The sequence below is a fragment of the Knufia obscura genome (genome assembly GCF_036327395.1).
Source record: "Knufia obscura strain CCFEE 5817 isolate CBS 148926 chromosome Unknown scaffold_3, whole genome shotgun sequence".
In the NCBI taxonomy this organism is placed as follows: domain Eukaryota; kingdom Fungi; phylum Ascomycota; class Eurotiomycetes; order Chaetothyriales; family Trichomeriaceae; genus Knufia; species Knufia obscura.
Window position 1 is genome coordinate 1,016,370 of NW_027042689.1, and position 13,224 is coordinate 1,029,593.

Consider the following 13,224-nt stretch of genomic DNA (forward strand, 5'->3'; position numbering starts at 1 on the left):
AGAGCAGGATACATTGACAGCATGCAGAAGAGTGTGTGTTAGGATAAATCTCAGAGGAAGATTTCGGGGTAGTATGAAGTTCTCATTAGTACTTATATTAAACACAGCTGGACCCGGGTAGAGGACCGTCGTGTTTTTGCATACGCGATCAAGCAATAGCATCATTCTTGTGAGCCAAATTATGTGGGGGAGTCGGTAGAGGGGAGAATCCAACACCCTTCGATAGCCATGGATGACGGATATGGATCTGGATAGCTTGCCAGAAAGGACGACTGCCTCCGCAGTCTAGATGCCGCTCCTGCTCGTTCCGATAGCTTGGCATCCCTGCTCTTCGGGAAATGCACCGAGCCTGCCGAACCGCAGTAGAAACCGGGCTGAATCGGAATGTGTCGACTCTCGAATATCGAAAGAAGGCCGAATCACAGCGAGACGCCGTACCAGTGCCTGGAAGACTGTCTGAATCGAATTTATTGAGCCCTGGATATAGATTGAAGTGCATATGCAAGTGAAGGGTACGTGGGTAGTCACGGAGTAAAGAGTGCTGGACGCATCGAGAGTTTACGAATCATAAATAGCATTATGAGTACTAATATGTACTCGACGAGATGAAGGGGTATATCAACCTTGAAACTCAGCTGCAATGTCATCCCATGCACCTTGATCCTCCAGCTGCTGCTGTACTCGCTGTAGGTGAGCCTGAAAGTGCTTGCCGAGTGCTTCCCGCCATTGTTCCTCAATCATGGCTGCACGATTCTTCAGTTCGTCCGTCAATTCGCCTTCGTCTTCAAGACGAGTATCAGCAAGATCAATGCTTTGATCTCCTGCCATCTTTTGCTGAGCCTTCGAAGCTCGATAATGCGCCGCTAACGATGATGTTTTGACCTCATGCAGAAGACAATACAGGTTGACCTGGCCTTCGATATATTGATAGCTTGATCTCTCGGCATGCCGCAGGAGTAGATACAGATACTGTTGTGGATGTTCGGTATATGCTGGATTCTCCTGCAACTCTCCTTCCGGTATGTGAAGGTCCAGTTCACCGAGGTCATCAGGAATCTTTTGCAGAAGATCAACGAGCCCAGGTGTGATGTCCCAGAAAGCAGATGATTGCAATTCAATCCCGCGCAGAGCATTGTCTTCTATAAATTGCAAGAAGGACTCGTGTCGCTTCAACGCTTCAGCACAGAACGTCGCATGACGTGTAGCAGCGTCTTTTTCGAAAAACGCTTCCGTATCTCGAACCTTATCGGTATTGTTCGTCTGATGGTATGGCAGTGCAACTATAGCCTTGTAGGCGTCATTGCGTTGCGAGAGGAGGCCAAATAGCTCTTGGTGCAAGCTTTCCCGAGCCTCAAATAACCATTTGAGCTGTGTGAGTTGCTCGAGTAGCTCCGGAACATCGTCACCCTCCTGGACAGGCTGATCAGGATCCTGGTTGACCGCATTGTTGAAGAGCTCTCGTTGCAACGACTCGAGACTGTTGCTTAGGTGTTCTATGCGCTCGTTGAGTTGATCGTGCAGAGGATTGATGACTACATCTTGCAAGGTATCGAACTCGGCTTGGAGACCTTGCTTCTCTATTTCGTGTTCTTCTGTCTTCACCAGCTTCTCTGCCTCTGCTGCTTCAGCGTATGAAATGCTGCCTTCTGCAAGTTGTCCTTGAATATTGACTCTGAAAGTGCGTCGCACCTCTGAGATCCTGGCAAATCTATCGTGTCTCATAGCCTCAATGCTCATTTTGTGCCTTGACTGTCGGCTTCTAGCATCGCTGAGATCACTCAGCATTCGTACAGTCGTTCTATACTCTGCGAGGTCGGGATGGCTGTTATTGACTGCAGGATAATGTCGTGGGTAAGAAGGGGGCAGTGTGATCAAGCGAGATATGTCCAGCTGAGATGACCTCGGGGTGCGACGCTGCGAGTTCCCAGTCAGAGGAGGTGAAGTGATACCTTCCTCAAGTAATCCGGGTGTCTCCGGGTTGGCCTTCTCATTCGGATATTGCTGTCCGTACTGTGCCCAAGCTGTGTCTTCGGGGAGCGGGTCCATCTCACCAGACTCCATATCCTGCAGTAATTTCTTTGATAAACTCATGTACTTTGACTCCCTCTTGGTTCTAGGCACACCTTGTCCCTGGTCATCAGTTTGCGATCCAGTCTGTGACTCCCACCAGCGACTGGGTGCACGGCCACGTGAGCTCAAATCATCATACTCCATGCTTGCAATTGGAGAGAGCTGGGGTCGGTAGTCTTTGAACCAAGGTCCATCAGGCCTGGCCATAGGACCTGAACTTGCAGGTGCAGGCGATTCTCCGTGTGGCAGTTGAGCGTCCCTAGTAGACGCACGTCTGACTTTAGAACCGTTGAACAGCATGCCTCTGGCAGCCTGGACGTCGAAGTCGTCAGACCTGAATGCTGTAATGTATCTACCTTTACGTATCAAAGACTCTTGTTGCATGAAATGCATGAATAGTGACAGCCGTTCTAGATCGCTGCTAGCCGCCTGTTCTCTGCGAAGAAAATCGAAATGTCGCTGCGTTGACTGTTTAATGAAGTCATCGTCGGGTCCCCCGAATGTGCTGTCTACGTGAGACGGGTTCGTGACGCTGTTGGCGGAGAGCAGTGGTTTCTGACTCAATGGCGGGGTCGGCAGCACTTTTGCTTGCTGAATAGACCGGCTATGTTCGGTCAAAGGCTTCTGTGACTGCGTACTCGGCGTTGCTGGTGGTGTATGTGAACGTCCACCTCCACTTCCGGCCGTCAGAGCGTGGGTCCTGATGCTTGGTAGGACTGCAGACTCGGGAAGGCTCTCCTCCTGTGGTGACCTGGCCTGCTCAAGTGCACTAGCCCAAGGATTGTTGGAGAGTGTTGTTGATGGCGGGTCAAAGCCATCGGATGTCCCAGATTGACTCTTGCTTCTGCTTTGGAGAGGACCTAAGGCGCGAGCAGCAGGGCCACGCACCGCCGACCTCCTGGCTAGGGCAGACGGCCCGGTCTGTGAGATATGATGTGACTCCTGCTCCTGTCCCTCGACCACAGGGATAATCGCAGGGCCTTTGCCGCGGCCGGACACCATGCCAGTGTCAATGCGGAGTGGAAATGGCATAGGCCGCGTAGAGGCCCCTGACGCAACACTGTTTGGTGTGGCCGGTATTGGGGTAAGGTTGCTGTTGCGTATGTTCAGTCGAGGAGGGCGTGAACGAGTGCCGCTCTGATCTGTGCTGGTGTCTGGATGGCTAGTTGCGCTCCTCGACCGAGACGAAGTTGGTGGAGGCATAGTAGGAGGACCGGGCAGTGTCAGTCCAGGAGCCCAATCTTGCGATTCTTGAGATGCTCCGTTCGAAAGCGTCCTTGTCGCTCTCGGCATCGAAGGCCCAGCAGTTGGCGTTGGACCGGCTGAGGTGGAGCGTCGTGTATACTCTAGGTGAGTAATTGATGGCCCAGCTTCGGCGTCGATAAGCACATTCGGCGAAGACTTTCTAGGTGGTGGTGGTGGTGGCAGATTCCCTCCATCCTGCGACGACCGGCTCGCTTGGAAGGACAAGGCGCCAATCGAAGCTCTTGCCTGTCCTTGTTGAGGCTGATAATGCTGATAACTCTTCGCCGGGTTGTACTCCTGTGCTCCACCATTGCCCGTATACGTAGCTCTTCTCAAGTCATAGCCTGGTCTGGAACTGCTTGTCACCACAGTAGGCTTGGGCCGAGTATGCTGGCTCGCATTACCAGACATGACTGTATCCTGAGTCACGGGTGTACCGTTGAGAGAGGCTTCAGGGCTCGTGAACGTTGTCGTATTTCGGGAGAACGCTGAAGAACCCGAGCTTCTCTGCTCCGGGTAGGGTGGAGGAGGTGTTTGCAAAGGCTCCCCGTAGCAGTCCCGTCTCTGTCTTGCCTCCACGGTTTGCCTACCTGCTGTCCATTCTCTAGGGTTGTAGCTCATGTTGGAAAAGTTTCCTGATAACCTATGATTGGCAGGAGACACTCCCCTCGAGGCAGGACCCGGAGCCGGACCAGCTGATAATGCATTCGCTGTGTTTGGATTGCTCAAGGCGAAGGGACTCGACAAGGATGAGGGCGTCACTACGGGTGTATGCAGTGGGCCAGGCACATACGACAGCGTTGTGATCAAGGCTGGTGGACGATTTCCATGTCGTCTCGAATCAGGGCCGTTCGAGGCAGTTCGTGGACGTGGAGGTGGAGGGGGAAGAGACGAAACATCCACAAGCTCTCGAGAGACCTCTACTACTCCAGGACTCCTGGGAGAAGCACCGCTATGAATGTGTCAGCCTACGCCGCCACGAACTCAATCAATCAACTGCATACGGGAACATGGCTGCTAGTATAGTAGCTTCAGGTGTGCGGCGCGCTGATCAGACGCGCTCTTCAGGCAGGCGCATTAGCCGCCAGCGGGCTCGCTTGAGCAAGCCATGACTTCGGGTCGTCGTGGGGACATGGGGAGAGTGTAGTAATTGGGATGGTCGGTGGTATGAAAGTCGTGGTCAAAGCATAGCGGTAAACAGTTGATAGCACCCATCATTGGGTGTGCAGCAAGGTAGCCAGGTGGTAGCCTGAAATAGATTCGACTGCTTCGAGAGAACGCAGCAAGCTAGGACCATTTAAGCTTGAAACACGGCACGAAAGTCCTCCAAACAGCAAAGGCGAGCTTGAACAGAGAGACTGTCGCCTCAGAACGACTGCGAGAGAACGTTGGCTCGTTGTAATTGGTGCTGTAGGCGTGCCATGCCATTGAGATACATTAGCTCGGCGGTTATTCGAGAAAGGGTGTATCTATTTCTGCCAAAGGTTTCTTATTGGTCGCTTCTCAGTCGGCCTTGATTCTTCACGCCTTTCCTCCCTGATCCAAGCGGGGGAGAACGCCAAGTCGAGCTTGTCTCGGACTGGGAAGGCGCTTCATGACTGGTCTTTGCGCGTCTGAGCTTTCTTTGACGAAAATTGTTTCGAGTTTCGCAGGTCAGACTTTCATGTATCTAAACCGTGCCAGCTTCAACAGTTCACTGCTTCGCGTTCTGCAGAATGCCGATGGCCTCTACGGCAGGCTGCATAGCACAACCGTCTCAGCTAGCAGACGCTTTGATGCTGTGTTGAGCAGCTTGTGATGGGAAAGACAAGCTCCTATGCTCATAGGCTTTGCGAAATGCTGGCAAGGTTTTGCAGCAAGACCTGGTCCTATATTCCTCGTTATTCTTCAGCAAATGTCAAATCGTCCTCCGAAATCCTTGCGATTATTCGACATCTGCGCAACCTGGGCACGCTGCTCTCAGAGGTTGAGGGAGGCCTTTGGCCAAGGAAGAGTTGGAACACATAAAACGGCAGACCCGATACCAACTGCTAATGCTACTGATAAGTCCAGCATGCAGCTGTGTTTGGAATGACACTTCTTCTATACACTGCACTACAAGGTACGTAACCTACATTCTCCCATGGCCCATCCCACATCTTGATGAATCTACATACCAAACAAACTAGAGTCTTTGATCTCCAGAAATGAAACTCAAAGTATTTGCACGTCAGTCTGACAACGACAACATCGCTATGCACCACTGTCATCACTATAAATTTGACAGCTTGCTAATACTGGCACAGATCAGCTTCCACCACCTTCACGACTCCCCACTACGACCAGCGAAAACATCTTGCCGGTATGTCCTCTGCCAGCTCCCTCCTTCTTTCCAATGATGCTTCTTTACAATATATACGCTGGAAATTACCGACTGAGGTTCGCCCATGCAGATATCAAATGGCTTTTTCTGATTGAATACCCACACCATTCTTGTCAGCAGGACTTTGTGAATCAACATGCTGACTCTCTCTCGTAGGTTCGAGATACTGTTCTGAATACTGTCTTTGGGTACGTTATGCTGCCTGCACGCTCCCAACACCAACATGATGAATGGCACTGGGCGCCGACTTCGGCACAAAAGTTGCCGGGATTGATGGATATGCCTTTTTGCGGCAGGCCTAGAAAACCTCGCCCACTGATCGAGACCTCATAACGACATCCTACAAGGCCAGTGAAAATGCTTGTGCTGATTTACGCATAGCAGTCGTCGCCACACACGTTACCCAGTACAAGAACAAGAGACCGTGAGTTCCTCTGTCATTCCCCTCCACATTTACAGGATGATGAACAATCAGATGACGAGTCTGATACCTGATGCAGACAAACTTTATATACCATTCATGCATAACTGACCTTCCTGTCCACATCGTCAATCCCAAGCAAGAGCAATTTGGCAGGCACGGCGCTAACAAGTCATAGGCATCTCCTTAACAGTAAGTGCACCTGGTGCAACGCACTTCTTTTCCCCTTCGACTCCAAATGATGAATCGACAATCAAAAGACAAGCATATGTCCGAGCTAGCTTCGGCTAGCACAAGACGAGCCGGTCAAGCCTGACAAGCTATACTCGCACACTCCCTACGCTCCTTGTGCAGAACAACAGCTAACATGCTCAAGATGCATGTAAGTTCTAGAATACCATTTGTGAGTCCTCCTTCCATTTCCTCAAATCCCACCTACATGATGACTTTCATATTTATCACGACGGTCAACGTAACATTCTTTGCCGAAAACGCCTTTGACAAGGCATCTGTCTGAAAACATGCACCTTCTCTATATCGACATCCTTGCTTGCGAGGCATAAGCTAACGATTGTGCAGTAGACAATTCCAGTCCTTGTGGACGATAAGTCATGAGCGAAGAATTCGCTCATGTGCAACGTGATACGCACCAGCGTTACTGTAAACTTCTAGCTGGGAAAGAACAGAAGCTTGCATTGGAAGCTTGAACTTGGTGCAATGAAGACATGATACATATCTTATCACGGCTGTTGCAGGACCTCGAGTGCATTGTCTACTGTGAGAAATTTCTGTCATGTTCCACAGGGAATCGACACTGAATGCCATGTCTACCTCACCCGGGCCTCAATCAATCTTCGATTTCCGATCACTATGTCTCTTGGCCACATAGCCACTGCCGCTTGCTTCGAACATGCTCTTTCAATCTGCTTTACTTCTTTCGACCAGTCTGCCACGCTCACAGATCCGTTCGCTTCTTTCAGCTTTCGAGTGCCAGTGATCGGTAAGTCATCCCTCAACTTCTATCCAATTATTCTCTGGGGTCACACACCTACGCGCTTCCGCCCAAAGACTCTACAGCCGGCACTCATGCTCATACATCCCAGCTGACAGTAATAATTCATGGCTGTGCATGGATCCCTATCCTGGTTGTCCTAGCCACTCAGCAGACGAAATGGTGTACACCAAAGCTCGGCTCGAGCACGCTCTGCGAGCTTTTCGAGAGACGTCCTCCTACCTGCGCAAGAAGGGCTTGCCATCGGAGAACCTTGAACGACATCTGCGTAGCAAGTATGCTTTCCGCAAGTCTTCCAAAGTTGCTCCTTTGACCAACGTGACGCTGTGGCAAGACAGATCAAATGGCGGGTCTGATGATGAAGAGTACGATCCGGCTCAGGAGAAGAAAAGGTTGAACGCAAAGAGGAAGAAGAAGGTGGAAACGAAGAGAAAAGCCGAAGACACTGGTGACGAAGAGAGGAGCACTAAAAAGGTTAAAGGTGAAGAGGTGGACGGCGTTTACATCAGCTTCGTACTAACCAGCGATAAGGGAAAGCAGTTGCTAAGAGACCTTTCACGCGTTCACAAAACGGATCTCGCAAGCTTCGAGAAGGAAAGGTCGGAAGAGGTTGAGCCAACCTATTGGAAGAGGTACGCCAGCTCAAATGGCAATGCAAGGAGAGAGTCAGGAGTAGATATGTTGAAGCACGATGACTCGACGGGCAGCATGGATCTGGAGAGGCCTAATGGTAGTTCGCATGGGCCTACAACATCATTGCGTAGTGGAAAAATTCTAGAGAAGCCCAAAGGCAGGAAGAAAGAGAATCAGACCACCAATGACATGTTGAGACAAGACAAAGATGTCGCCAGCGACCTCAAGGCCAAGCCACTTCACCTGAGTGCTCATCAAAACCAGGCACCGCCAAAGCTAGGCGCCAATAGCAGATCGGTAAAGCAGATCTTCTCGTCTTCCCAGCCAGTCGAGCTCCAAGATGACTCTGACGAAGAGGCCGGGCAGCCCACAGGCGGACATTATCCGGTCGATGGCAAGCATGGTGTCAACAAGAATCACAATACGAGTATCAAGCACGAATATCCGTCGCCTCCATTGTCACGAAGCGAAGAGTTCTCATTCACCCAAGCTGCGTCACTCCTCGATCAGCCCGGCCTAATCACGATCGAAACTGCCTACGCCCACCCGATCGACTTCCGGTACATGCCACCAATTGGTCAGAAATGCGACTTCTGCGCTGACTGGCGCGTAGGCGTACTCGGCCACGGCAAAAGGCTCATCCAAGTCTTCATCGACCCGGAACACCCTACACAACTTCAAGAGATGGGCAACGGACATCGCAGTCTCGGAAAGCCGTGTACAAAGATGTGCATCTCCTGCGCACTGGACAGGCTGCTGATCATGCGATGTCACTGCGCAGAACAAGACGATGGCTGCAATGGTTCGGTCTCGACCCAGACTGCGCCTGTCTTCTCCCGGGTCCAAGGCTACAACCGAGCCAACCTGGAACTCTACGGCAAGGCACTCTTCGCAAGACCAGGGACAGCTGAAGCGATCGTGCCTCCAAGCAAAAACGGCCCACTTCCCGCTTGCAATCTCTGCCCTGCACCAGCCGCATGGCAGTGCAGCAAGTGGCAGAAAGCGGACAAGATGAAAAAGCCGTGCAGGGTACCAAACGTGGCAGGAAACGTGGCATCGGCGGCTATCTCGTTGTCATCATCCCTGTTGACGCCACCAAGTACTCCAACCAATGTCAGTGGTGCGACGAGTGGAAATGGCCACAAACGGAAACCCAGCATTATTACCCTCAGTGATTCAGACGATGACTTCCCACCTAGCAAAGCAAGCACTACGATAACCCATGCACCACAGTCTTCGTCGTCCTCCCACCGAGCACCATCTACACTCTCCTCGAATGGTTCCCAGCAGAGCCAGAGCCAGGCCGCCCTCCGAGCACCAATTAAAGGCTGCGGCCTGAAACTGTGCGTTGCCTGCAAAGCATTCATGGAGACGAAGTGTAACGGGAAGCTAGAGAAGAGGAAGGTGATGAGTTGGTTGAGGGGTGAGAGCAGATATGAGGCAAGGGCGGATCTGGAGTGGTTGTTTCAGGGGAGTTGTCTGGAGAGGACTTATGAGGAGGGTGTGAGGAGATAGGATAGCAGGACGTTGGTTGGTTAGTATAGGAGGCACGGGACCTTATCTGGGATACTGGACAGGATGAGATGGATGCGCAATGGGCCAGGGAGATTTGGGTCGTTACTGGTCCTCTATCTAGGTAGTGGTGTTCAACGTCTCTCAATAGCGGGATGTGCCACTGAGTAGGCACTATTGACGGTCCGCTCTGAGAATTGCAAGATAGTGATCATGAGCTTTGACATCTTCGGTCGTGGACGCCTCATCAAGAATACCCTGAAACTCATACTGCTGGAAGTTCCCACGTGCGTTGGCTTGTAACGTGTACAGTGTAACGCTCACGCAAACGATCCCAACGTGCTGTCATCAATATCGTACCTAAGTACTCTAGAGTATAAAGGTAGGTCCCCTCGCTGACATGTGACGGAGTTTGAAGCGCTCCGGCCAGCCCCCGCAGCCCGGAGAAGAGCGTGATGCTGCTAAAGATGGCCCGAAGGCCAACCTTCCGCGACCCTCTAGGCGTATGTGGCTGCCACGTCAGTTTCATCTACATCTGGTACGTCGACACCATGGTGAGAAGTACACGGGGTACCTTGCATATCGGCCTGGACTTCACATTATATACGGTGATAGCTGAAGTTGTAGCTAGAGTTACCTATGCTCCCTCTATCTGAGTCCTCCGGACTGTCATCGATCTACTGCATACAGCAGGTGATCGTTGTACGCGGACATCGCCGCTTCCGCCCTCTTCCATGGGTCAGGGTGCCATAAACTTGTAGGCTCGCATATTGTCTATGTACCGCTCATCGACCATGGTTGCTAGAAAGTGCTACATGCTCACCGACCTTACACGCTGTTATGTGTCATATTGCTGTGTTGACAACAGGTGGATGTGCAGTGTATCAGATACTGTGGGAGGAGTAATATTGTGTTCGCGGCTAAAGTGAGACTTCACATGAATGTATGATAAGATGTACTTCTGGATAAATTTATTCAAGCACGGTGTTTCTCGACCACGAACCAACAGGGATTCCAAGAATCACGAGGACATCCACCACGAGCAGGTGCCTTTTTCGGAGATCAAGAATGATATAGAGTAAAGATGTGTTATCCAGGCCGCTCGATTTGCAGCTCGTGATGCCGCAGAAGGTCCACGTCGCGATACAGCTCCTCCGCCCCATTGCTCCACCGGACACAGCAGTCAAACCTTCATGCTTGAAGCTCGTAGGTTCACACCAAAAGATAGGCTTCTCATGTCCCCGTGCAGTGAGTGTACCACATCCTACTCATGGACCTTGACCGTCACATCCTTGGTCACAGTACTCTTGTCTCCAGCCACATCCTCTCCCACAACAGCAGACGCCTCCCCTACTTCATGATGCTTCGCCGTACTTCCCTGCGGCCTCCATGTCGACACGGCCGGGATATTAGCCTTGTACTTCTCCACCTGCGTGCCATAAGCCTTGGGCGACAACTTCATCAGCGTGTGTAGCGGTACCTCCATCCACGGACTCTGACTTTGATCTACCTGCATGAAGTACGCGAAGATACACCGCACAATTGCCTGATGCGTAATAATCAGGATGTTCTCACTGCGCTCGAGCTCCATGATAATTGGTTCCAGACGGATGACGACGTCGCGATAGGACTCACCGCCACGGTAGCGGTAGTTGTATTTGTCGTCGTCACGTGCTTTGAAATCCTCGGGGTGCATCTCCGCGATTTGAGCGTAGGTTAGGCCGTCGCAGTTACCGCTGTCTAGCTCGTCGAGGGCTTTCCATTGGAGTTTCTCCCAGCCGAGTTCTTCGACAACATGGTGGGCCGTCTGATTTGTGCGTTTCAGGGTGCTCGTCCAAATTGTTAGAGGTGCGTCTTTGGGAAGACCGGATTTGCGAAGCAGTTCGGGGAGCATTTTGGCGTATTGGAAGCCTCGTGGGGACAGGTTTGCGTCACCACCGATTTTGCCTTCGAGGTTGTATTCTGACTCGCCGTGGCGGGACAGCCAGATGCTCCGGGGTTTGATGTGGAGGTTGGTAAGGAAATAGACGAGGCGAGATTGGAGGTAGTCTTGTATTCTGTTTATGACAACTTGATGCCCTATGTTTGTGACTTTGACGTAGGTGAGCTGCTTTTCGGATTCGTCTATCGTTTGGTAGACCTTTTCGTACATTTTGATGCGGTCGCGGAAGTCTTTGGCTGCTTCCTCCGGGTTTTGTCTTCAAAGCAGGTTAGCAAGAATAGGAGGTAAAAGGCATCCGGGATTGCCTTACCCTACGTAGTCAGGAGAAGTGGTCTTGACGTCCAGAATGTTTGCCATGATAAGCTCCTCATCGTCGCATTTGCTCTCGACGAAGAGATGTGCGACCTTTGCTTCCTCGAGCTTCTCGTAGATCCATTTCCGTCGTGTCTTCGTAGAATTTGTGGCATCTAGGATAGCGACCTTGTTTGAAGGGTCTTTCAGCCAATTGATCATATCTGCGACTGCTGCCTCAGCGGCGGCTTTGCGCGCTTTCTCGCCCTCTGGATTCCCAGCATCGAAGAATTTTGCGTCTGGATGAGGCGTGCCTTCTCTCCGGTATTTGCCAACATTAAAGATTTCTGCTTTGACAGACGTCCACTGAAGGTAGCGCTTGACTGAAACATCGTTAGCTTCGACGGGCAAGTTTGGACTGGGTAGCCTTGCCTTTTCCTGAAATGAGACTTTTACCACGAGCTGGCAAACCTACCATAACCAGGACTACCTGCCTAGCATCTGCCTGAGAAAGAACGTAAGCCATTGTTCCGGTAAAGCTTGGACGCAAGTGACACCAATAGCAACACCATCTGCGACGCTTTGGACCAAGTTGTGGGGGAACGGAGTTCATGGTAGTCATTCCAGTGTTCTGTGCTCGTGCATAAGGGGGTTGGGATGCATGCATGTCGAGACCCATATCTGAATGGTGCTGCCGGGTCCTGCTTAGCAAGTCTCGATCGTCACTCGTATGATTGGTGATGATCCAGGATAGTGCTCACAGTGTCAGACGTGGTCATAGATGAGGCCATCTCGACGTGTCATAAGCGATCTGCCTTGATGCTGAATATCACTCAGGTACCCGCAGCTTCAATATAGATTCTTTGGTGCGGTCGAATTGTCATGAGATCCTCTGCCGGAATAATCACCGAACCGTCACCATGAACGCCAAATAATTGGCATTCAACGTGGAACTCGCGAAACAACGTCACCTGTTCAAGCAGGCGTAAGAAGCACACACAAGAAAAGTGCTCGGGAACAAATTAAACGACATGCATGATTGCGTCGGGCTGGTCGGTACAGGATGAAAAGTCTGCCCCCCGCAACAGGCATGAACTGCTTTCTCCACGCTTATTTCAGTGGTGGTCTGGAGCTCTTTAGGCAAACAGCGGTTTCTGCCGGTGTGCCGAAAATCTGCTAGATAGCAGTATTGATCGCACGTGACCGATCCCGTGCTCAAGTCGAGTAGTAGGTGAACATCTGCAGCGAGCGTGGTATGGAAGCAGCCGCTTAGTCAACAGCGATCAACCTTCTGAAACCTCTGTGCGTTGGTACTCGACTTGTTGAGTCGTGCCTTCTTCGAGCTGGACGATCGATGCTTGATGTCCTGGATGGGAGCTGAGACTGTATAACACGAGTGCCGCTCGTCCATCAGAGCAGAAGTTGCCTCCTAACTCTCCCGTATCTGCGAGTAGTTCATTGGTTGACATCCCATTTCGAGAACATCCTCCAAGACGCATAGAACTCAACAAGCGTAATGCACAAGTTCGAGATAAACCATGGTAGAAACAAAAATGGAACAGCTTACCTCTGGTCTGCTCGTGTTCTCTCGTGCGCGTTGGATAGCACTACGGTTGAGCGTAACTACTGGCGATGCTTGAACGAAGCTCATTTTGGGTGTCTTGCTGCGTTCTGAAGAGGCTGATTGGGCGATGTACACAGGTCGAGGGGCTGACTCGTGCTCCGAAGCACAGCCT

At 51.4% G+C, this 13,224-nt stretch overlaps 3 protein-coding genes across 3 annotated transcripts; 1 reads left to right on the top strand and 2 right to left on the bottom strand.

Moving 5' to 3' along the window:
• Positions 1-618: 618 nt before the first annotated feature.
• Positions 619-4,327, bottom strand: PMZ80_003448 (uncharacterized protein; the record flags this gene model as incomplete). Its single annotated transcript, XM_064871877.1, has 2 exons — positions 619-4,267; positions 4,320-4,327. 2 exons carry the CDS (start codon positions 4,325-4,327, stop codon positions 619-621), a joined length of 3,657 nt encoding a protein of 1,218 aa, XP_064732257.1.
• A 2,942-nt stretch (positions 4,328-7,269) lies between these two features.
• PMZ80_003449 (uncharacterized protein) lies at positions 7,270-9,258 on the top strand (the record flags this gene model as incomplete). Its single annotated transcript, XM_064871878.1, has 1 exon — positions 7,270-9,258. The coding sequence occupies one exon, from the start codon at positions 7,270-7,272 to the stop codon at positions 9,256-9,258; it is 1,989 nt and encodes a 662-aa protein (XP_064732258.1).
• Positions 9,259-10,519: 1,261 nt separating this feature from the next.
• FBP26 (Fructose-2,6-bisphosphatase) lies at positions 10,520-12,014 on the bottom strand (the record flags this gene model as incomplete). The annotated part of the gene is made up of 3 exons (XM_064871879.1): positions 10,520-11,453; positions 11,508-11,871; positions 11,960-12,014. The coding sequence occupies 3 exons, from the start codon at positions 12,012-12,014 to the stop codon at positions 10,520-10,522; spliced, it is 1,353 nt and encodes a 450-aa protein (XP_064732259.1).
• Between the last annotated feature and the right edge of the window lie 1,210 nt (positions 12,015-13,224).